Here is a 26,179-nt window from a genome sequence, read left to right on the forward strand (position 1 = left end):
GGTTTTCTACATCTTGGTCTTCATATATCTCTTTTTCTATTTCTTTCATCTTCTCTTCTATTACTTTTACACTCAATGGCTGTTTTTTCTTTCTTTAGTTTGTAGTTCTTTATCTTAACATTTATTCCCTTCCTACTTTTTCTACTTTTCAACTTTTATTTTATGGATTGTTTCCAATACTAATAAGTAGTGGTCACTGCCTATTTCAGGATTTCTATAGAATCTTCCATTTTTTGTATGCTTCCAGTATGACCTGCTTATGATGGTGTAGTCAATTATAGATTTTTCATTTCTACTGGGCTCTTCCCTGGTAAACTTATGGATTTCTTTATGCTTGAACATAGTATTTGCTATTACTAAATTATTTGTAAGGCAAAGATTTATTATTCTGGATTATTTCTCCTTGTAATCCCAACACTTGTTTCGTTTCCTCATCTACTTGATTCCCTATCCGGCCATTAAGGTCTCCTAGTAGTATGATATGCCCTTGAACTTCAATTGTTTTTTGTAAGAGTTTGAAGAATTCATCTTTAATTTCTTTATTAGTATCATTATCGTTTGGGCCATATTCAACAATTACAGTGAATACTTGTCTGATTTAAAATCTGTAGTTGATTGTCAACAACCTTTCATTTATTAGTTGCCATTTACTAATATATTCTTTGAGATCCGGTTTAATTATGCAAGCTACCCCTTGTTTACCCCTGAATAGAAAAGTATATACCTATCTTTCATTTTCTGGCAACCTCAACCTTTCTTTTTTGTTTCTGTGACTGCTAGCAGATCCAATCTTGATTTTTTAAATTCATCTATTAATTCATTTTCTTTTCCATGTAGACTTTTAATGTTCCATGTTCCGTATCTCATGTACCTTTTTTTCCTCGCTTTGTCATTAACCATTTAGGTTAATGACAAATTAACCTAAATTTAATGGTGAAATTTTAAGGTGTGCAGGGAAATAGCCTTCAGCACCCAAGTCTGGTGGTGGGGCTGCCACCTTCGAAGCCCCCAGACCGGCCTATGAGGGAAGTGCTATCCTGTTGGTCTGCAGGAGGTATTTTATTTCCCTCCTACCCTTCATAGTAAAGGATGACGAGCATTCCCCAATCTGCCACCAGGGAACGCACTTGATGGGGGGTTACAGGTGGTCCCACACAAGGTTCTACTTAAGGTAGAAGTGGAGGAATTTTTTGATGCTTTAGAGAAAGCATCTGACACAATGAAAAAGAAAAGTTGGTCCTTGTTGGGGATCTAAATAGCAGAGTAGGAAATGATTATCAGACATACAAAAATATTTTGGGAAATTTTGAAGAAAAGAGCAAAGCTAATAATAATGACAAATACCTGTTGGATTTCTACTCAGGACATGGACTGGTTATTACTAACACCATGTTCCAAAAACAAAGTGTGCACAAATTCACATGGAGAAAAGAAGCAAGGAATAAGAAAAGTCTCATTGACTATTTTATTGTAGATAGTGATGATTTCTCCCTGGTGCAGGACACCAGTGTACAGAGGATTTGAAATTGGAAGTGATCACTATTTAGTCTTGAGCAGGATAAAATTAAATTTCATATTGAAAATAATAACATGTAAGAAAGTTTTAAAGTGAATAAAAGTTCAGCAGCTCTCAAATGTGAACTGTAGACTAAAATACACAAAGATTATTGAAGAAAAAATGAAAGAGTTTGAGAACAGAAACCAAACCTTGGAGATTCAGTGGCAAGCCCTGAAGAAAACCCTGGTTGATTCAGCCAGAGAGGCATGTGGTGAGGTTGTCTGCAAGGATAGAAAAATCAGGACTCCATGGTGGACACAGGAAGTTAAAGAGGCAGTGAAGGAAAAGAAGAAAGCATATCAAAAGTTCCTGGCAGATAAGTCAGCTAGTGCTCTTAGAGAATAAAGAGACAAATGTAAGAAAGCTAAACACTTTGTAAAACTAGCCAAACAAAAGTCATGGGAGGACTTCGGCAAGAACATAGAAAATAAATATCAAGAAGGTGATAAAATATTCTGGAAGTTGTTGAAGAAACTTAGAAATGGAGGAAAGAGTGCTGTAAATGGAGTTAGAGATGATAAAGGTGACATGAAAACAGGAGAAAAAGATATCCTTGAAGTATGGAGTAATTACTTCGAAAAATTGCTAAATGAAACAAGCAGTGATAGGACAGTGGTAAAAACACACTCAACAGGCATAGTCAGGAATACATATCCATACTTGAAGTAGAAAAAAGCCATGAAAGGCTTGAAATGTGGAAAGGCAGCAGGAGTAGATGGTATTCGACCAGAAATGCTGAAGTATGGTAGTATAAGAGTCTTACAGTCGCTGCACTGCATAGTTCAGAAAGCCTGGACAGAGGGACGAATTCTCGATGATTGGAGTAGAGCTCATATAGTACCCATATATAAAAAGGGAAATAAAACTGAATGTGAGAATTACAGAGGTATTTCCCTACTGAGTGTTCCTGGCAAGATTTATGCAAGCATATTTGAGAAACAGTTGAGAAGAATTGTGGAAGAAAAGCTTGGTGAAGAACAAACTGGATTCAGACCAAATAGTGGCTGTCAGGAACAAATCTTCACTTTATGACAAATAGTTTAGAAAGCATGGGAATATAACAAAGATCTGTATTTAAGTTTTGTCAGTGTGGAAAAGGCATATGACAAGGTGTCAAGAGAGAAGCTATTCAATACACTACAGTTATATAGTGTTAATGGGGCATTATATCAAGCAATACTTAGTCTTTGTTTGAGTTGTAAGTCAGCAGTTAGAATTGAAGGAAGTACAGGAAGATGGTTTAATGTTAAATCTGGTGTGAGACAAGATTTAACATTATCTCCTCTGTTATTCATTATCTATATGAATCACATTATGAAGGAAAGTGATATTAAACATGATATCAGAATTGGAGATGTTAATGTCAGCTCTTTGCTTTATGCGGATGATGTTATACTTCTAAATAAATCCACTACAAGTCTGCAAGATTCCCTGACTAAATTGAATAACTGTTGTAATAGATATAGTGTGAAGGTCAGCAATAAAAAGACAATGAAAATAGGCAGAATCGTTCAAAATGCCAACTGCATTGTGAGCGGAGAACCCGTGGAACAAGTAAAACATTTCAGCTACTTAGGCATGATTTTTAGCGAAGATGGTAAATTAAATATGGAAATAGACAACAGAATCAACAAAGCTGGTATGGTAGGAAGGCAATTGAATAAATTCATATGGAATAAGAGATGGAATTTGGCCAAACAGGCAGGACAGCAAATATCAGAATCTCAGAACACAAGGATTGCATCCGATTTCATCAGTACAGCCACTCTGGGCTTGCAGACCACGCTCTGGATACTTGCCACAGAATAAGATGGAAGAAAGCCACAGTAATACACCGCAGCAAGTTCAAATATGAAAGACTATTCATGGAATCAGCCTCAGTCCTTAGGAACATGCCAAACCTCAACAAATTTGGCATGAGACTACCCCAAATTTGGGAAACATTTATCAGAAGAACTTCAGCCCAAAAGCCAAGAACTACCAATATAGCCCGCCAGGGGGCACAATCAGGACTTGAGGGAAACGTTAGCTTCCTAGCTTCGGTTCTCATTTGCTGTTATGTAGTACTTGTGTGCACTTGTCTTTGTATTAAGTTCCCAAGAAGATGGCAACGTGATGTTTGCTGAAATATCGGAAAGTATATATTAAAGTTTATTTAATTTATATTTCTAGTGTACACTGTCAATTCCTTAATTATTAGTTATCATGGAATAAGAGAGAAATTAGTCGGAACTAAATTAGCTGTATACAAGACAGTGTTCAAACCAGTTTTAACTTGTGGATCTGAGAGCTCGGTCAGAAGTAAAACACTTGACCAAAGACTAGAGAAGACCGCAGATATGAGAGTCCTGAGAAAGATTAGAGGCGCGAACAGATGGCATCGATGGCAATATCATATTAAAAAAGAGGATATTAGGAAAGAACTTGACATTGTCAGCATCCAGGAATGCGTTAGCAGAGCTAATCTCAGGTGGTAGTCACTTAAACAGAATGGGCCAGGAAAGATTAGCAAAACAAGTGTTCTCTGCCAGGTTGGCAGGAAAATAACCCAGAGGAAGACTAAGATATAGGTGGATTGATACGGTACAAAGTGCCTTAGACAATAGAAATATAAGATTTGATAATGTTGGAGTCTTGACAAGTAACAGACTGATTTGGAATAAAATTGTAGATAGGAAGTTAGTAATGATGTAAATTTTTCATGTAGTACTATCATATCCTGTACACCCTCCCTTGAGGGTACATGTCAGGAATTTGATGATGAACTTTCAGATTGGTTTAATAAAACAATTATTATAGTATAGGCACTCATGAACATTTGGATATTTATTTATTTGTTTGCAGTCAATAAAAACTTATTGTGCATGTAATCAATGAGTAATTGTAAAATCTCTTGCGATGAATTTTTTTATTAAATTTCCGAGATCGATTTTACAGAGGTTTCTGAACATATAGAAATTATAACATATTAAAATGAATGTTATACCTCTAATGTTAAAATGCATAATTTAATGTATATTGAAGTATATGTAAAATGGAAAGTAAGGGATTAATCCTTATTGTACCGGTGACAAAGTAAGAACAAACATTCGCAACGTCATGCAAATATAGAAGTATGCACACAAAAACTGAGGGAGCTGAAGTGATGTCATCGTGCTCGCGGGTAATCCTGGAAACTACGCCAGAAGAACAAAGGAAGAATATAAAAGGACTTGAGGCTCTCCTGGTTTTAATTCCAGTTACATGGCCCTAGGTGCTGGGGGGGGGGGGGGGGCATAATTTTCTATGAGTTTCCTGTGGACATGCTACAAGAGTGTGGTTACCCATTAGAAATTGCGGTGACTTCAAGTTCCATTCTAGAACTCAAAATTTCCCGACAGAAAATCAATCTGAGCTTTCCCGGAAAACTTCTACAGCAAAACCGCAGGATCGTCCAGGCAGCAGCCGGTACCCAGGAAGAAGACCAAACATTAAGCTAAATTAGCCGAAGTTTGTTCAAATTGATTGGGCTGTGTTTGTAAAAGTAAATGTAAGTACGCACTACTTAGTTAATGTCTTAAAAGCTTGCACTTGAGAATTGTTTGCGTGCTTACAGGTAGTTGTTAGTATTTAGTTAGTTAATAAGTTGTGGCAATGAGAAGGAAAAACAAATGTTAACCTTTATGTGTAGGTGAACAAAGTTTAGCTAAGTATAACATAAGAAGCGCCTACATGTCTTTAGATATCTAAGCATTGTGACAGGGTTAACTAAGTGTTGTGTGCATGACGTTCAGTCACATATTTTGCCTACTGTGTTGTATTATGCCTTAGAGAGTTAATGTCTCCTATTTGTGCATTGTACTATTTTACTAGGTTAAAATAAAATGTTTTGTTTGTGTGACTATCTTGCCTGATCTATTTGCCAGTGCACTGTCTCCAAAAAAATTAGCGAGTCTGTTTAATTAAGAATTGTCACAACTAGCTATAAAGGATTATGTATGTTAAATTTGATCTTGCATATGTTCCATACTCAAATTCTCAAGCTGTATATACAGTTTAGAATGCCTCAGTCATTAAACAAATAAATTTTTCTAAATTGCATAGTTTGAGAGTTGGTAACCTGTTTATCGTGGATAGACTAATAACAAAGGTCATTCACTAGCAGTGCGGACATAAAGAAGATTTATAAAGGATTAATAGTGAGGTCTATATTAAGCAGATTATAGTTTCATTTGAGTAAAGCAGAAGAAATAAGTTAAGCCTAAAGTTCATGTATAAAAGGAATAAAAGGCACACTTGATAATAGCAAATTAAAATATTGATAATAGAAAAAGAAAATTTTACAAGGGCACAGCCGACATAAAGTTACATAATGCGGTGTTTATTTATATGTGATACTATCATCTCTGCTATATTGCAAGTGAAAGTATCAATAACAAAAGAATAATATAATTCAATAAAATCAACAATACAAATGAAATAGTTTGTATCAAGATATTTATTCATTTAGTAAATAGAACTTATGAATTATTATGCAGTTTTCAAAACTTAACTTAATGAAAATTCATTTTATTATTATTATTACATGACATTTTGCAGGAGGGCACTCTATTTCACTCCATTACACGCACATCTCAACATCTTCCCCTACTACTTGAACAGATTTTAAGGTCAATATTGGCCAAACAAAAAAAAAAAAAATATTTCAGTTGAGAATGAAATTGCACAAAATTTAGATTTATAAGAATGTATTGCTGATTTTGTATTAAAAAAGCCACAGAAAAGTAAATATTTAATTTACTTTTCTGTGGCCTTTTGTTTTACTGTTTTTTATTATTTATTATGTGTTCTTTTATTGTTCTGCTTGTATTTGGTTAATTATTTATAAAAAACATTTTGTTGATATTCTTACTGTAAAACTTATATTTTAAAATGGTAAAATAAATTAAATCTCGACCATAAAAATTCTGTGTTTTTAATGGTGAGCATTATGGAATCAGGCATGAACATGAAACAGTTTTGGGCAAAAATTGATAAATATGTGACATCTGTTTTCATTGATTTTTTTTAAAGTGATGTTTGTATGGAAATAAAATTTAATTTATGGTTTATGAATATTTATGCTATTTCTATGTTTGCATCTAACTGTTTGAATGCTGCATATAAATTTCTGAATATAATTTTCGTGTTTTTATAGCTATCCACTTCAGGAAAGGAAGTAAATGGTGAATCTACACCTACCTGTGACTGCAATGTTAAATATGGCAAGTTATTCCGTGAATTTCGAGAGCGATTGGAAACAGAGCATAAAGAAGATAAGGCCCAAGCTCTCAGGGAACTTGCTGAAAAGGTATCAGAATTTCAGCGTAAGATTTGATTTGGAGAGCTGTAAAATTTAATGTTTGTCAAACAGTATTTTCCTGTCTGTTAATTAAATTAGTAATTTAGCTTCAATTTCTTTCCAGTTTACTTTGTCATTAGCTGAATATTAGCAGAAACTACTATAAGAAGGAACATCAGACTTTATTTCAAAGTAGCCATCAAACTTAAAAGAAAGATGGTGCTGCTCAATTTGAAAGTTTGTATTCTGTCAGTATTTTTGCTTACTACAACTTCAAGTGACCAAATTTGTAATGTGATTCCATGATAATTATACTTTTGGTTATTTAAGAACTGAAACTTTTCAGTTCTTAAAGAACTGAAAAGAGAACTGTATTGCGATTTGTTAATTTGCTGTCCTCCATTGTTGTTACTTCTACTCTTTCAATAACAGTTCATCCATGAAAATAGTATTGCTTTGTTACATTGTTTCATCAAACTAACCTGCATTGTTTCCTTCAGCAGTTTGACTCAATTTGTGTTCAGGGCTCTTGTAGAACTTGTAATATTACATCATCATCACTTTGATGCTATGAAAATACTGATTCATCACTCACTTAAGACAGCATGATAATCATTTGCTCTTTAATAATAGCTAGTTGAGAATCATATGTTTACATTATGTTGTGTTGCATATTCAAACTTTTTCACATGATTTTGATAATTTGAATAACATTGTTCACCTTTCCCAGTTCACTTCTTAGTATTTGCAGATTTTCTGCATTATTAATTTTTTTTTTTTTAGAATTGGTAAAGTGTCTATATGATAAATGTATTGCATCAAAATTGATTTTCCATTTCAAAGTAAGTGATTGTAGGTTTTTCCTTTACTGTCTGCTTTTTTTTTTATTTATTTTTTTTTTTTTTTAGAAAATTTGCATGAGATAGCAAAATTTTATTAGAATCTATATAATGAAATTAGTTCTAATGTGCTGTTAAAATACTTTAAACTTAAAATACGTTAAACTTTCAAAGCAATTGTAACTCATGTATCTGAGATCTGTGTTAGAAATAAAACAGTTCATCAAAGACTTCAGACCACAGATATGAGAGTTATGAGAAGTCTTAAGGAAATGAATAGGGGGAGTGGCTTGAATCATAATTCATAATTTCAAAGTACATTGGCAAATGGTGTATAGGCAACACCCCAGTGGTTTACAACACAAATTCTCACCATGTGGTCCTGTTTTAGACTTTTCTTGAGACTTCAACTTTCTGAATACTATTCCCTCCAAACATACTATTCATCCATCCCATTGTGTGTTTACCAGTTTCCCTTTTTCGACGAAGTTTACACTCTATTACAGTTTTAAGAAGTCCTCCTCCTTCAGCTCTTTCTATATGTCTGTATAACACCACAACTCAAAATCAGCTGTTCTTTAGGTTCTAAGTTTCACACCCATAAGTAACTGAAAAAAAAAAAAACAATTTCTCTAGAATCCTCAGATTTGTTCCTGAAATGTGAAAGATCTGTCTCTTTGGGCCTTAAATAAGTCTCCTTTCTTTCATGCTTACACGGTGATCAGAATACATTTTGAAAAATTATGGAGACAACTACCGTATTAGAGTGAAACTTTAGTTTAATATAAACCAAAATCAACACTTGAAATTTCGACCTTCATATCAAGATCATCATCTGGAGCATACACAATATATACAGAGATACAAGCTGCACTACATTCTACATGGTTTGCTAAAGTTACTGAACAACCATTACTACAATTATTGGCCTGACCTCTGGTGGAAAAAAAAAAAAACTTTACTACATCAAAGCTAGAGTCCTATTATTATTATTATCTATTAGATTACACGACTAAATTGGGCTGGAGAGCAACATGTTTATATATATATATTAAAAAAAAAGTGCGATTATACATAAAAATTTCAACCAATTGATATGGAATAGTTTCCAGTAAAAGCTGAAAATTGCTTTGAGTCCTAAAGTATGCTAGATACTAAGTAGGCTGAATATGTGCCATCCAAATTCTTGGAATTTTTATGCCACCATTATTGTTGAGATTAACCATCCTAATCTGAACAATAATGGTGGCATAAAAATTCCAAGAATTTGGATGGCACATATTCAGCCTACTTAGTATCTAGCATACTTTAGGACTTGAAGCAATTTTCAGCTTTTATTGGAAACTATTTCATATCAATTGGTTGAAATTTCTATGTATAATCACATTTTTTTTTTTAATATATATATATATATATATTCTATATACACTCATACCTCGCTATACGGCTGAGATACGTTCATGGAAAGTCGGCCGCAAAGCAAAATGCTGTATAACAAGTCATTTATTTCCATATAAAGCTGTATAAATTCGGTAAGATCCATTCCAATTTTATAAAAAAATAGAAAATCATTGGGTTTCTGGTTGAAAATGCATTTTTTATTTCATTTAAAATATCGTTTACATTAGTTATTAATAAAAACAAAAATATAATTCTATAATACTAATAAAATAAAATGAAAAAAAAACACAAATAACAAATGAACAGTTTTTTTTTTAATTTTCGAATCAGTCTGATGAAGAATTGCATGACATCACTTTGTTAGTGTCACCATCTGTTGTTGTCTGAGGACCTGGTTTAAAAAATTTGTCCAACCTTTGTTGTATTGAGTCCCTTTTCTTTTTGCAATTCTTTGTAGCAGTTAATAACTGTGTTAATGCTGCGAAAAACTTGGGTGCTGCATTCTTCATTAGGATCATTCTGAAGTAGGATGTTTATTCCTTGTTCGAAATTAGTAAGCGCATTCGATAAATCCTTTGAGGTTAATTGTCAGCAAACAACTGGCTCTTGTTGTTCCTCATCAAATGTACGGTTTGTTTCTAACTGTATTAATTCTTCGTTAGAAAGTGGTTCTCTACTTTCTTCCACATCCTCAAAACCAAGTTCATTTTGCTAGGTTCAATATATTTTGTCTAATTTCAGAAAGGGGTTCAAATTCAGAATCATTACTTGTAATGCATTCTGGCCAAATTTTTTTCCACACATGGTTCATTGTGGTTGATTTCAACTCATTCCATGATTTGCTAATGTTGTCCACAGCATCTTTGATGTTGAATTTTTTCCAGAACTCTTTAATTGACGATTCACCATCGGTTTCATTTATAAGTTTTCGAAAGGTTCTTCGTAAATAATATGCCTTAAAAGTAGTATTGCACCCTGATCCATTGGCTGGATTAGGGCTGTTGTTTTTTTAGGTAGATATTCAATCTCCACATCTTCGGATAATTCAGATAAGTTAACTGGATGCCCTGGAACATTATCCAATAGGAGCAAGAATTTGTTACTTAAATTTTTCTCCTGCAAGTATTTTTTGACATCAGGGCAAAAATTATTTTGGAACCAATCTTCAAAGAGTATTTTGGTCATCCAAGCTTTTTTGTTGGACCTCCAAATGACAGGCAATTGTTTCTTGTTCAATCCTTTTAAAGCTTTTGGATTTTCAGAAGCATATACCAAAAGCAGTTTCAGCTTAAAATCCCCTGCGGCATTCGCACCAAGGAACAAAGTTAATCGCTCTTTGTACACCTTATATCCAGATGTGGCCCTTTTGTTCTTTGAAATATAAGTTCTTTCAGGCATTTGTTTCCAATAAAGTGCTGTTTCGTCCACATTAAAAACTTGTTGAGGAACATATCCACCTCTTTCAATAATTGATTTCAAAATGTTTGGATACGCAAGAGCTTCATCGGCATTGGCACTAGCTGCTTCACCTTTCATTTTAATATTATGCAAATTATGGCGATTTTTAAATTTTTCAAACCAACCCCGACTTCCTAGAAAAGTTTTATCTGCCGAACCTTCACTAGTATCTTCACTCTTCAAATTTTCAAAAATACTTTTCGCCTTTTCCTGGATATTCATTTGGCTCATTGGCATCCTCCGTTGATTGTTGTCTTCAATCTATGTGTTTAATAATTTTTCCATTCTTTCCATATTGCTACTTCTTTGGCATGTTAATTTTGAAACACTTAAAAGTGCAACTGACTGCGAATGTGCATTAATTTTTCTTTGTTAGTGCGAATTGTTTGAACTGTAGATTTCACAAGCCTTAATGCCTTACATGTATCAACAATTTTTTCAGAAGCTTCGAGAGGGGGGGGGGGGGGGGGCTAGTATATGTATAAGCATGTTGCTCTCCAGCCTTTTTTTTTTTTTTTTTTTTTTTCGCCAGAGGTCAGTCCAATAATTGTAGTAACGGTTGGTCAGTAACTTTAGCAAACCATGTAGATTGTAGTGCAGCTTGTTTCTCTGTATATATTGTGTATGGTCCAGATGATGACCTTGATATGAAGGTCGAAACGTCGATGTTGATTTTGGTTTATATTAAACTAAAGTTTTTCTCTAACATGATAGTTGTCTCCATAATTTTTCAAAATGTGTTTAAATAAGTCTATGACTATTGTCTTAGTCATTCCTAATCGTCTTCTAATGTCTTTTGAACAGTGCTTCACATTATTATAATTAATGAATCCCAAGTACAAAATTTGCTGGCTGCTTCAATTATTTCTTCATTAATGTATATTTGTTTTTCAGAGTCTTACCCCATTTGTATTTTCTTCAAGAACCATAATCTCTCTTTCTGGAGAAGAGTTTAAGTCCTTTGTTCTTTGCTGTTCTCATGACTCTATCAAGGATTTGTACTAGTTATTGTTTGTCATTACAGAGAACTGTAGCATCAACATATCTCAGATTGCTGATCTGTGTGCCACCTATCCTCATTCCTGTTTTCAGCTCATTCAGTGCTACATGCATTATGTTCATGGTACAGATACTGAACAAGTTAGGAGAAAGTAGGAATTTTTGCCTAACTCCCTAGCCTACCTGAAGCCAGTTAATCCAACACCTGTTCTTACTGTGGCTTCTTGTTCAGTGAGCATGAGCATATTAGCTGTCAACCTGATAACTGGTCTTGGGGAAAACCCGTTGTTTTCATACCTCCCACACTCAGATGCTTTTGAGTAGTTCATGAAGCACATTACTAAAAAAAGGATATGCTAACCACTCAACTTGGTTGGCTGAGTGGTTAACATATCCGCTCTCCAGTCAAGAGGCTGTTGATTCAAATCCCGCCAGGGGCATGGTTGTTTGTGATTGTCCTACTAACGATTTATCATATATACTGCTGTGACCTGTGTCATGGCACAGTATGGTCTTTGTGCCATAAAATTCAAAAATAACTAACACCTATTCCTCAGTCCCATTTCTAGACTTTCTTGCTTGCCTGAGAGATTAAACTAATAGTTTTATAATTCTTGCAGTCCTTCATATTCCACTTATTATGCAGTAATATGAATACTCACTTCTTCCATTCTGTAGGCCATTCTCTTGTCTCCCATATCCTTATAATCAATGAAACTCTTATTTCTCCATCATCTGGGGCCTTATTAAGCCAACTTCTCTTTCAGCCTCATGCCTAAGATGGAGGTGGTTCCATCTCGAAATTCCTCTGAGAAGGGGTTGCTTCAAAATTTTTCCTCATTCACTCTGGCTGTACCTCCATAGTACTCGCTCCATCTGTTTTTGATCTCCTCTTCATTTGATAGTAGTGCTCTATTCTTATTCTTGATAATATTCATTTTGGGCTTGTGTAGAAGATTACAAGCTAGCCCAAACATCTTTTTGTAATTGTGGCTCCTCATCTGGAACTCTGTCTCTACATTTCTTAGCATAATGTTTGTCCTTATCCTGCCTGATGCTTTTTCTGACTTTTATATGTAATTTCTTATATTCTGCAGTCCCTTTGTCTTTGTTTCTCCAGCTTCCTCCTTTTCATCAGATCTCATTGAATTTTGATTAACCTATCCTAATCTTGACAATAATGGTGGCATAAAAATCCCAAGAATTTGGATGTCTCACGTTCAGTCCACTTAGTTTTCCAGCAAATCCTGACTTTAGGACTCAACAATTATTTTGGCTTTTATTGGCCACCATTTATACTGTTTCATTTTAATTTATATGTATACTTGTATGAGTAACTTTGTGTGAACATGTTGCTCTCTAGCTTAATTTATTTTTGTAACCAAATAGATAACAATAACAACAGGACTCTAGCATTGATGCAGTAAGGGTTTTTTTTTTTTTTTTTCACCAGAGATCAGTCTAATAGCTTTAACGGCTGACAAAATCAATGTAACTTTAGTACCATGTAGATTGCAGCTTGTTTCTTTGTATATATATGTATACTCCAGATGATGACCTTAATGTGAAGGTTGAAATGTCAAGTGATTAGTTTGTTTTTTTATTAAACTGAAGTTTTTCTCTAACACAGTAGTTGCTTCCATAATTTTTATGATGAATTCTGATCACTGTGTAACCATGAAGGAAAGTTATATTTTGCTGTTTTTCTCATAAATATTATTTCAACTGCCATTAATCTTTATCTTTTTGTTTTATTATCCAATTTCCACTTCCATACTGGAATGTTCATGAAGCTACTGCATTATAAACTTTCAGTTCGTTTGATTTGATTTCATCTTTGTATGGAATCTGGAATCCTAAGTATATAAAATAATGGTAACTTCCAAAATTTTGTATTATCCAACTAGAAGTTGGATTGTGACATTTTAATAGCATGGATTTTTTCATACCATTTTCATGTTTTTCACTTGAAATTATCATTCCAAAATCTTTAAAGGGTTTAGAATAGTTTTTTGAAGATTATCTTCAGAATCAGTAGTTATCGCCTAGTCATAGAAGTATTCATTATATATGGTATGAACCACAAAAAGAAAAGACAATAAAAAAAACTGTTTATTCAACCATTTTCCAATGTTCTGTGGCATACATCATCAGGAATAAATGATAAATTGGAAAAACAAACTTGTATTAACAAATTTCTAACTTAATTGCCATACTTAAAATTGAAGGTGAACATGTTGAGATATCAAGCATATGGCCCATTTGTTCAGCTGTGTTGAGTAATGTCATAACCTAGTTCATAGTTTGTCTTTAAGTATGCTGAACAGAGTTTTTTTTTTTAAATAAGACCTTGATTTCTATTGCAGTCAGCTGAACAATGTGTCATTTCACTTTTTTTTTTACACACAGCCATTAAATTCGATATATGGCATTCTTGTTAGCTTCCAATATACCTGATGATTTCACTGGTAGTATAATAAGGCTAGGTCAGATTTATGCATCTGTTATTTTTCTACATCCTTAATATGTTCTTTCATTCGAATCTCTCTCTTGATCATCTCATTTCTCTGACATAGTGGATGTCACATGCACAGAAAATTTTGCATACTCCTGGTCTCTTAAATGGTGAACAAGTTGTTTTGGTGGTCTTAGAGCATCATGGATACATTTGTCATTGGAGCGAAGGCAACTTTTATGTTGTATGTCTATGAGAACATCAGCTGCCTCGTCGGTGATAAGGTAAAGAAATTGTGCTTCTGTGGTCCACATTCTCTTGTATGTGCTGGCTCATGTAACGGCTTAGCAAAATGCTGTTAATGGTTTTAATGTATAAGCCATTCCTAAGGAGTACTTCCCCTACGTAAGCCATTTCTAGTTGCTGTTTGTTGTTGTCATGATATTGTGCATGCTCTTGTTCTTGATTTATTTTTGTGATACCTCACTTCTGGGCTGGATGACTGTGAATTAACATGTAAATATTATGCGCATTAGATGATAGTTTAATACATTAATGTTTTTTTTATATTTTATTTTATTATTATTTCATTTAAACATGCATTCAGTATTGTTGCAGATATTTCAAATCTCCTGTATATAATCTTGTATCATAAAGCGTGAAGATACTGTTGACTGCAGTAACATATCCGATAAGACTTTTCTTATTTCTATTGTCTTCTCTCTCTTTGTGAATTTGTGCATATCTATATGCACAAACTATATGGACCTCGGTGTTAGTGATGACTAATCCATCTTCTGAACAGAAATCTAGCCACTACTTACTATTATCATTAACTTTGCCATTTTCTCTAAATTTTTCCAAAACATTTCTGTATGTCTAGGATTCATTTCCTATTCTGCTGTTTAAATCTACAACAATGACAGCTTTTTTTTATGTCAGCTGCTTTCTCTAATAACTCGTAAAATGCCTCCACTGAATGCCATAGCACAGTTCAAATATTAATATTAAAATTTCTCGCTTTGCTGATGATGTCAAGTTGGGCAGGGTAGTTTGTTTGGATAAAGAAGTGATTTAATGTAAGCAAATACAAGTATATCCAATTTGGTAAGAAGATAATATTAGTTGGACAAAAGTTGAATGGACATACTTTAGAAAAAGTTAATGCATACAAAGGTTGTATTCTTTGGTTGATAGGGAATTTAAGTTCAGGAATAATTGGTAAGGCAACTAAGTTAAGTCTCAGCAGAGATTGAAGGATTAAAAAAAAAAAAGCTTCTTCATTTATAGGAGAATGAAAATAATGATATTATTATAGAAGTTGTAATTCATGCCAGTACTGAATTCTGGTTTCCAGAGCTTTACTCCCCAAGATTTTTACTATTGAGGGAATTCAGAAAAGATTGACTAATCATCTAATGGGATTGTATCGTGATCAGGACTTAACAAATAATCTTTCACTCCCACATTCTTCCATGATGAGTAGATGTTGTTAATAGTGAGTAACTGCAGACTAGACAAAATGTTCAATAATAATAATAATAAATATTTTAACTTTGTCTAAGTCTGCAACTACTCACCACTGGCAGTAACTAGTTTAGTGGGTCTGTGGGTAGTTTTCAAGTGTTTAATAAAAATAAGCAATTAAAATCCAACAAGTTTTGTAAGTTGTATGACTTACATCATCAGGGGTACTGGTTCCTAAAAGTTTTACATAACAAAAGCTTATTAACAATTAATTACACATATTAGATGTTTTTGATAACTTCATTACATGTATTCATGTCAGAACGTTGCTAGTTGTTGCTATCACATTCTGTGGTATCACGCATGTTATATCCTAGGTCTGTGGCAGTTTAATTTTTGATGAAAGTAGACCATACTTCATGTAAAATTAAGCCTTTATTTTTATTGCATTGTATAGGAATCCTAAGCATTTGCAAGGCTTCTTTAAATTTTCTTGTGAAACAGTTACAATCAATATATGGCATTTTTGTTTATTGCCCAAGTACTTAATGGCCAGTAATGGTTGTGTGGAATGCCAGGCCTGATTTATGCTCTCTTCTTTTTTCTGTGTCTTTTATGTGTTCAGACATTCAGATCTCTCTCGACTTTTCTGTCTGGCTTACATAACAAATACCACGAGAGCAACGAATGTCATAGATGCCTGATTTTTTTCACGGGGTGATGTGGAGGTTTTGGTGGATGTAGGAATCTTGATATTTTTTGTAAAGGTAAAAAAGCCACTTTTACATTGTGCTTGCAGAGCAATGCAGCCACTTTGTCTGTGACATTCTTGATCTAAGGCAACATGATTGCATTCTTGAAATGTTGTTTAAGTAAGGGAGTTGCATGAGATGTATTAAGAATTTTTCTGATCGTCTTGGGTTCAAAACCATCAGGTATGAGGTTCTGTCTGAGGTAGTGCAGTTCTTCATTCCTTTTACTTGTTGACATGCTTGATATATTGTATGCCCTATCTTGTAAAGTTTTAATTATGCCTATATTTTGTAATGGATGATAATGTGAAGCAGCATTTAAAAATCTTCCTGTTGTTGGTAGGTTTACTGAATTCAGAAAAGGATAACCTTTTTTTGTCATCATTCACTTTGACAAAGATATCAAGAAATGGTGATTTTTTGTGTTGTTCTAGTTCAAGAGTGAATTTTACATTGGAATGCAAGTTGTTCAGATAATCTTTGAAAGCAATCAGCTCATCCACCATTCCCGACCTAATGATGAAAATATCGTCAATGTAACATAACCAAATTTTTGGTTTATTCTGATAGTTTTTTAATGCATTAGTTTTGAAATTTTTCATAAACAGGTTTGGCTAAGGTTGAAGATGGGGGGGGGGGGACTATTGAGAGTCCTTCTTTTGTTCCCATATTTGTTTTGAAATACGAAAAAAGTGTTTTCCATACAATGTTTGAATAGTCTTACAGTATCCAGTGGGAAAAGATTTACAAGTAGATCCACTGTGTCATTTCTGGGTACATTGATGAAGAGACTGACTACATCTAAACTAGCTAAGATGTCTGAAGGTTCTATATTATATCCTTTACTTTTTCAATAAAATGTAAATTATTTTTTACCAATGATTTCCTATGTGTGCTGATATCAGATTTGATAGATATTTTGTTAAGTTTGAGGTCAGAGAATCCCTTCCAGCTCTTCAATTGGCTGTAATGGAATATCCTTTTTGTGCATTTTGGAGCCATAAATTCTTGGACTAATGGATGTTTTGTTTTAGTTTAGTTTAGTTTTTGAGACAGCATCAAAACATAAAATTTACCATGACCATAATACATGCTTGTGATTCGAGGTCACGTTAACTACATTACATATGCTCAGTTGCATTTTCACCATGTACAGTGTCATACAGTGTTTTGTCTAATAGTTGGTCTCTGTTTTTCATGTTTAATTGATTTTTTTTCTTGTATTTATACCTGTGTGCTTATGTTCACTTAAATTAGTCAGCAATCTTAAACCAAAATATTTTATTCTTAATTTTAAGCATTAGAAGCAACAAGAAGGAATCCAGATAAACATCACTCCATCCATTTTTTCAGAGGTAAAAACTAGGAAAAGACACCGCTAATCATTACACAAGGAATTTATACTCTTTTTCTAATGATTCTTGTCTGATGGAAGTAAAGTTAATTCTTAAAATTTGCCTGTTCTGTTGACCAAATGGTTAAAATATCTGCTCTCCAACAGGTTATGTCTTTGAATCCCACTCTAGGCATGGATGTTTGTCTTTTAGTGGGAGATGAATTTCATCACCCAGTATGAGACCCTCTGCCTTGCTTATTGGAGGCCTAAAGTAGGTTTAAAAGTCTTGTTTGTTCTCTAGTGTAGGCTTTCCAGATTATGTAAAAGATAAATAAAAATACCAAAAAATATAAAATTTATATACATAGGAGAATAAAATGTTTAGCCCACTTGTATTTATGTATTATAGGTCTACAATCTTTCATGGGCAGGAGTCACATAATGAAATAATAAAATAATATATATATATACAGGAATACCTCGATTGTCGCGGTTATTGTTGCCACGAAAAATACCACAATGATCGAATTTGTGATAATCGGGATAAATAATGCATGTAAAATGGGTGATCATTGCCAAGGATTTTTCAAATCTATTAATTAAATTTTATATATGAAGTAAAAAAGAAATGTGTTAAACGTGTTAAGTAAAAAATGAAGGTTCATTTAGAAAAACAAGATTATTCTTTAATCTTTATTTATATATAAGGAGTACATACAGTACATACAATTATTCTTTCTTGGATAAAAATTGGTGTAGAGTTGTCTGGTGGAATTTTTTCTTCGTATAAAACTTGGTAGCAACGGATGGAATTTTCAATTTCCTGACGAACTTTCATTGATCGCTCAAGATTAGGATCGTCATTCAAGATTTTTTTTTTTTCTTTAAAATTTCAGCAATTCTAAACATTTCATCCATTTCTTTGAGGGTAAATTCCTTCGGTGCCACGACAATTTGTTCGTCATTATAATCAATATGAGCATCATAAGCACATTCTCTCTCGAGGTTAATTAGGTCTTCATCATCCAGCTCCTTATCATGTGACTGAAGCAGGTCCTGAACATCACCTTTTTCAATTTCTTTTAGTCCTAGATCGAAGCCAAGCTTAGTTATGTCATTGATAACACGGGTTACTTCATTTTCAAATCCTTTAAAATCTTTTGCGACACTGCTCTCAGGTTGCTAGACGTTACTTCACTCCATGCTTCCTTGACATTCTCAATACAATTTTTGATATTGAATGCCTTTCAGAATTCTGTCAAAGTCATAGCTTCATCTCCTGTAGTCTTTTCTATTGCTTGTGAAAAAGTTCTTCCTAGGTAATATGCCTTAAAGGATGTGATTACAACACCTTAATCCATTGGCTGGATGATGGAAGTGGTATTAGGTGGTAAATAAATAACTTTTGCATTTTTGCACAAATCGTTCAGTGCTGTTGGATGACTAGGTGCATTATCTAATATCAACAAGATTTTAAAATCAAGATTTAATGACCTGCAGTACCTTTCAGCTTCAGGACAAAAACAGTTTTTAAACCAATCCTCAAAAATAGTTTTTGTCATCCAAGCTTTTCTATTGAATCTCCAATGAACAGGTAGAAAATTTTTATCTAAACTTCTAAGCAGGCAAGGATTTCGTGAATAATAAATAAAGAGAGGCTTCATCTTGTAATCTCCAGGAGCATTGCCAAATAGTGAAAGTGTTACACGCTCCTTCGAAACCTTGTAGCCAGGCTGTGATTTTTCATTTTTTGCTAAAAATGTTTTAGTGGGCATTTTTTTTCCATAATAAGTCTCTTTCGTCAGCATTAAATCTCTGATCATTTGTATAATTTCCTTCTTCAATGATCTGTTGCAACTCACCAGGAAAACTGGCTACTGCTTTTTCATCGGCACTTGCAATTTCACCTTGTACACGAACACTATGAATGCTTGATCGCTTTTTGAACCGATCAAACCACCCTGAACTTGCAGAGAAAGTTTCTTCCACTACTGATGCTGAATTGTTTTCTTTTTAAAGTTTCAAGCAAATTCAATGCTTTTGTTTTTATAGTCATTTGACTAAGAGGATTTCTCTTTTGGTTACAATCTTCTATCCACACTGACAATAGTGTTTCCATTTCGATCATAAGATGGCTTCTGTTTCTCATAGTTTGGGACCCAGATGAGGTCAATGCACTTTGTCCTAGTTGCTTATAGTTTGCAGCATGGTCTAAAATATGGCGAACAGTTGATTCATTTAGACCGTACTCTCTTGCAATTTTGCTTTGGTTATGCCTGCTTCATACTTATTTATCATATGCAACTTATCTTCTAAGCTGATCACTCTACGTTTCTTCTTGATAGCTGTAGACTTGATATCATCCTCGTTTCTTTTAGCATTCATTGTAGGGGTAAATAAGAAGAGAAATAAATATCCACATGTACTTCAGGCAAAGGCGGACAGTTACTGGTGAGTGGTGAGCTGGTGCCGTTGGATAAAAACGAAGCACTACAAGAGAGCGATACCTGGAGAGTGGTGACTCGAACTGGTTACAGATGTAGCGGGCTACATCTCGCGGCCGCAATAATTGGAATTTTGGTATCAAATTATAAATCGAGAATTTTGATAATTGAGGTATTCCTGTGTGTGTGTGTGTATATATATATATATAGATAGATATATAACTATGATAGTGATCAGTTTAAACAAATTTGACAAACTTTCATGTGTTTGTTCTGCAAGTAGCAGAAGTTATAAGTGTTCTGCATATCATCAAAATTTAGCACAGTGAATGTTATAATCAAAACCTATTGTTAATACTCTTTTTTGGGGGGAAGGGGTGGAGTAGTAAGTCACTTTTTTGTCTGGTGAGTACTGTTTTGCATAATTTCTTGAGTCCTAAACACAACAGCATTGAGAATTGGTTGGTTAGTTGTAATCTGATGAACTTTTCTAACAGGAGATGAAAAGGAGATTTAATTGAAGTGTATACGTTAATTCTGGGTCTGTATAACTAGATTATAGAAGTTTACTGCATTTGGCTGAACCAGGCCCTTCCAGAGGGCATAATAAAAAGACAGAGGAGTGGTAGATCAAATATATGAAGTTTACTGAACAGAAAGTACCAAAACTTCTATGGTTATGGAGCTGCCCTTGTATTCCAGCCCAAGGGTAAAATTAAGTTTTAATTTAAAAATTTTATATATTAAAATGACATACCTTGGCATATATATTTTTTGAGTGTAGGATGGACCCAGTATTTAATGCCTGACTTGGTTAAAAAGAAAATGTGATTTAGAGAAATGTTGATGATGAAGAACAGATATGTGTGCACCAATAAAGAAGAAAATAATGAATCAAATAGTGGATTTAAAAAGTTAGGAATTAAAAAATAAAAGAACAAAACAACTTATAATATGCGTAGCCACCAGCATCACAGCATGTTGGCAATTTTGAAGGAGTCATCAGAATTTAGACAAAACTAATTATGATTTGCACCTTCTTGTGTATGGAATTTATATTAAAAATAATAATATGATGTGGCAAAAATGATATTATTGACTGTTGTCTTTATCTAACAAAAATATCTGGATTATTGTTAATCTTAGTGTATATATAGTGCATTATCTTTTAGTAGTGTATTATATGCTTTAATTTTATGTATCCTAAATCTCAAATTTTATTAGATTCCATCCAAGTAGAGCAGTGCAGTTGTTGTAAGTGGACCAATTAAAACAGAACAAAAAAATTGATTGATCTGACATATTTTTTAATGATTACAGAAACACAAAATGTGAGTAAAGTTCATCTAGCCAGCATTCACTTGTTTACAGATGGACAGAAAAAAGTAATCTGATAGATGCTTATTATTTTGCAAAACATAAGATATTAGAAAGAAAATTGACTTTACTGGCATTCAGAATTGTGTGAACAGGTCACTTAAACAGAATGAGAAAGGTTAGCAAAACAGGAGATCAATCTAGGGTGAATTGGTACAAGTTAGTAGTGCCTTAGAAGACCGTATGTAAGATATAACATTATATTCTGATTAATTTGAAAGGAAATTTTGATTTCATGTGCAATAACCAAGTGGGAACGGGGGGAAAAATGCTCAACATCTTTTCCTAATCCAGAGTAATTTAGGCGTGACACCTTTTGACTGCTTGTATATGGAAATATGACTTCTTCATTACTTCAATCTTGGTATCACTTCTGGCTCAGTGGTTAAATTCTAAACGAATAAGTTCTGGGGCCCTTAAAGTGAGGATCATAAATGTGAGGCTATTTCTAGATTGTTGCAACATTTTTTTTAAAATTTTATTTATTTATTTATTCTTGTGGAGTTAAAGCCATCAGGCCTTCTCTTCCACACCATCACAAACATTAAATACAAAATTACAAATTAATATAATACTTCTAACACATTAAAAGATAATTCAATTTAAGATAACATTAGGTTATATGAACAATGAAAAAACAGTAGGGCTATTCAGCTTGTTATGTAAATGCAGAAAAGAAAAAAAAATGGAAATACAATAATGATGAAATAACTCAAATTCCTTAGTAAATTTCAAATTTAACTTATTTAGACTGTAGAAACATTGAACAATTATTGTCTTATTCAGCATTTCCAGATTTTTCCTGCGATGGAACACTTCACAAATCCTTAATTTTTCACAGAACACCTTGGTTATTTTGTAATGTATTAATAATTAATTATGGCATAATCATAAAGAATATTAGTACACTTATGTATATATTGCAGCATGTTGACAAATATAAAATTACATTTAAATCAGTTATCACTGGACTAATGAAATCTTGTAGCATATTGTAGTTTCCTCAGGTCAACATTATTAAATTAATTTGTGCTGATTTTCATTGACATATCCCATTCTGATCACCAAAAATTTATAATATTATTATAAGTATTTATAATATATTTACAATATATTCACTTATTATAAGTGAATGCAGACTTTTTCTCCTGTGTGCTGGTAGTTCCCCCCCCTCCTTTTGTACATCCTGGAGATCACTTTGTAGGCTGGAGGTGGATGAATCACTATCTGTTGCGTCACAAACACCTTCAATAAGAGATTTCTTAACACCAAAATTAAACAAAGTCCCTTGTCTCTTATTCATATTAAAATGTAAATCTGTAGGCCTATTACTTTTAAAAAATCAAGGCACTACGGTTTCGAAACAAGCACTTTCACCCTACAATACAAACTTGCGAAGAAAGTATTCGGTGTTATTAGATTTGAGAACCGAAAAATTTTCTTTATACCTCCTTGCTGATTGGTCACTAACATTTTCAACACAGATGTTATTTCGTTCAGTTTTGAGAACAGGGGATATGCCGCCAATTATTGTAATCAGCTTGCAGGCAATTTTTATGACCAGTCATAAACAGCAGTATTCCCTTTCTCGAATTACTTCCATATTTAAAAATACACGTCTTGGTCACTGATATCATGGAATACTTATTCACTTTCTGCAGAACACAATTTGGGAAATCCTGGTCTTGTTGATATTTGAATGAATATATTATGTAATGAACATGTAAAATGGAAAATAATACTGTACCTTTTAAAGATGAAGTTAGATAAACATATGCATTTACTTATATCAGTAAATTAAGTTGGCAAATCTTTCTTTTCGTTCAACGTATTAATATTATTGCATTGTAACTGATGGGAATCCTGTGTTTCTGTGGATTCCTTACAGACTTCTTTCTCTTCAAAAACTACACACAAACTGTCATTACACACTCATTTTGTATTATCACTGTCATCCGAGCTATTTTTCCCTTTAAAGAAGGTACCAATGTACTTATCCATAGTTGAAATAGTAGGCCTACATAAATACAAAAATATTACATAATTTTCTTTATGCTTCTCACAATCACGAGCTTCGATAAACAACTGCTAATCTGCTGTTCTATTGTTGGTTACTGACTGTTGCGGACAGTGTTGCCAACCAGAAAAAGACAAAATATCGCTACGAGTCTGTCAGAATTCCACTACACTATGTGCAATAATGTTTGCTTGTCAATTGCTGCAAGCCTTGGTCTGGCTCCCACTGATGAGACCTCAATAAAGGTCAAAACCAGTCTGGCTAGTGGCCCTTCCCATAATATATAGCATTATACTTGTCCATAAGGATATGTGCATTGCATTATGGCAATTGATGTGAAGTTGTTAGCCTCTATATACAAGTAGCCCAGTCATGAAGTTACTTCACATGCAAACTTTGTTTGCTTACACTTGGATAAATGGATGAATTATGCCAAGAATATAATTTCTTGGCATAATTAATTTAATTGCATACCCTGTACATGATGATGATGAATGAATATATATATGTTTATAGGAAGATTTACTCGGTTTGGGGAAATGTTAAAAGTATTAAATGACTAAAGACTAAGATTAACATAAAAGGTTTTAATCGCACAACTAGTTTCGTCTAAATAGGCTTCTTCAGGTGCTAAAAAACATATAAGAAGATGAGTTTAAAAATGAAGAACAATCTCCAACTGTATTATTAGGCACATGCATGCGCGAGATCGTGAATGTAAGCACGTGCCTAATAATACGGTTGGAGATTGTTCTTTTTTAAACTCATCTAGGCTTTAGCATCTACAATGTTTTTTGCTGAGTTTTTTAATACTGTTCAGATCCAGTTCCTTACTGGCATTATGTTTTTTAGCACCTGAAGAAGTCTGTGTTTAGACGAAACTAGTTGTGCAATTAAAACCTTTTATGTTAATCTCGGTCTTTAGTCATTTAATACTTTTATCATATATATATATATATATATATATATATATATATATATAAATAAATAAAATCCACTTAATTTCTTGAAGAATTGTTCCAATATATAAATTCAGATTTATGTTTATATTTATGTAACTTGTGAAGTTTATTAGTTAGCTGAAATTGAAACATTTCTTTTTCATAAATCTCTGATTCACATTAAACACAGTTTAGTACTTTTATTATTTCTCAGAACTGTTTACTGTTATAGCATATAGATATGGTTAGCATACTGTTCTCCTACCATTAGGCTGCAGGATTAAATTCTGCTGTGGGAATGGATGCTTGTGATTGTCACCTGGTGTGAGACCACCACTCCACTCCACTTATTTTGAGGCCTAAAGTGGCTTGAAAAAATGATTCTAGATTTCTAGGCTTGAAATCTAGAATCATGTTTGGATTCTAGAGCAGGTTTTCCAGGACTATGTAAAAATAAATTTTAAAAAATACAAAAATGTATATAAAAATAGAAAAAAATCCTCAGTACATCCATTGTACAAAATATATTATAGTTTACAAATAACCTTTTGTGGGTGGGAACAACATTAAAAACACACACACACACATTGAAGACTTGCATTTCATCACTGTTGCGAATTTAAATGTCCTAAGTCCAAAATAAAGACTGCAAGAAATGTGAAATTAGTCTTTATATAAAGATTATTGAGTTAAGCTGAAAACACTTGAGATCTGGGAAAAATCCTTTGATGATCCACCATTTGATGAATCTGAAAATACTTCTTGTAAAGATGATCCTGGCATTTATGTTGGCCATTTTTTCACTTCCATTATAGCAAAATCTGACACATTAAAACAAATAATGCCCATAATATAACATCATATCTTGTCATCACTAAAACTTAATGTACGACATTGTACAACAATAGCAATAACGGCAACATTGAATTATCAACATTGCTGTTATTGTTGTCCATTTTTTAAAAGAAAATATTGTAATAACCTATAAGGCATCATTTATTTAATTTTCATAGCCTGCATGAAATATATATTGCATACTGTATTCATATACTCATATACAGTAATACCTATGCTACCAATAGCAAAATGATATGTTTCATGAACTATAAATGACAGTAGAATCATAGGCTCTCACTAACACACAAAACATGGTATCCTTGGTTTACTCCATAAAAATAAATCTAGACATATGTCACACTGGTGACTTAAGAAGCCATACAGTAAGACCTATTTTCCCTGTCTACCTTTTATTAGCTTCCACCTATCAAAGAGCTTTTGGCTCCTGTGAGTCTTTTCCAACATTTGATCAAATTATCAGATGTAACTGCTAGAGGAATTCTAAACTCTTTAATTAGTCATCTTGAGTGTTTAGGATTATCTGAAGATTACTTAAAGGAGTATTTATTGTCTGTAACTTGTGATGTGCAGTCGTGTTGTTTGGTGTGTGTAATAGTGTAAGGAGGCTAATGCAAGAGAAGTTTCCTAGTGTTATTTTCTGGCATTGTGCTAGCCATCGCCTTGAATTGTCTGTTAGTGACACAGTGAACAATGTGGCAGGAGTGAATCGCTTTAAGAGTTTCATGGACAAACTTTATGTAACTTATCATGCTTCACCTAAGAATGCTAAGGAACTACAGGAATGTGCAGCGACTCTAGAACTTCAACTTCTTAAAATTGGCAGAATTTTAAGTATTCACTGGGTTGCATCTAGCCTTTTTCAATGTTTCTGTCAGGGCATGAAGCCCTCGTCCATCACTTTCTGGAGGCAAAAGAAGACAGCAGAAGAAGCAAAATAACAGATTGCTTTCTTTATGA

At 33.3% G+C, this 26,179-nt stretch overlaps 1 protein-coding gene across 1 annotated transcript in view; it reads left to right on the top strand.

The window, feature by feature from the left end:
• The window catches only part of LOC150105510 (zinc finger MYND domain-containing protein 11), a 289,391-nt gene that overhangs the window by 249,310 nt on the left and 13,902 nt on the right, over positions 1-26,179 (top strand). The window contains exon 9 of the mRNA XM_090394229.1: positions 6,735-6,887. Within this exon, the coding sequence (XP_090250355.1) occupies positions 6,735-6,887 (153 nt within the window). The remainder of the gene's footprint in view (positions 1-6,734; positions 6,888-26,179) is intronic.

The sequence above is a fragment of the Typopeltis vanoorti genome, chromosome 6 (assembly GCF_054136105.1).
Source record: "Typopeltis vanoorti isolate ZY-2024b chromosome 6, IOZ_Tvanoo_1.0, whole genome shotgun sequence".
In the NCBI taxonomy this organism is placed as follows: domain Eukaryota; kingdom Metazoa; phylum Arthropoda; class Arachnida; order Uropygi; family Thelyphonidae; genus Typopeltis; species Typopeltis vanoorti.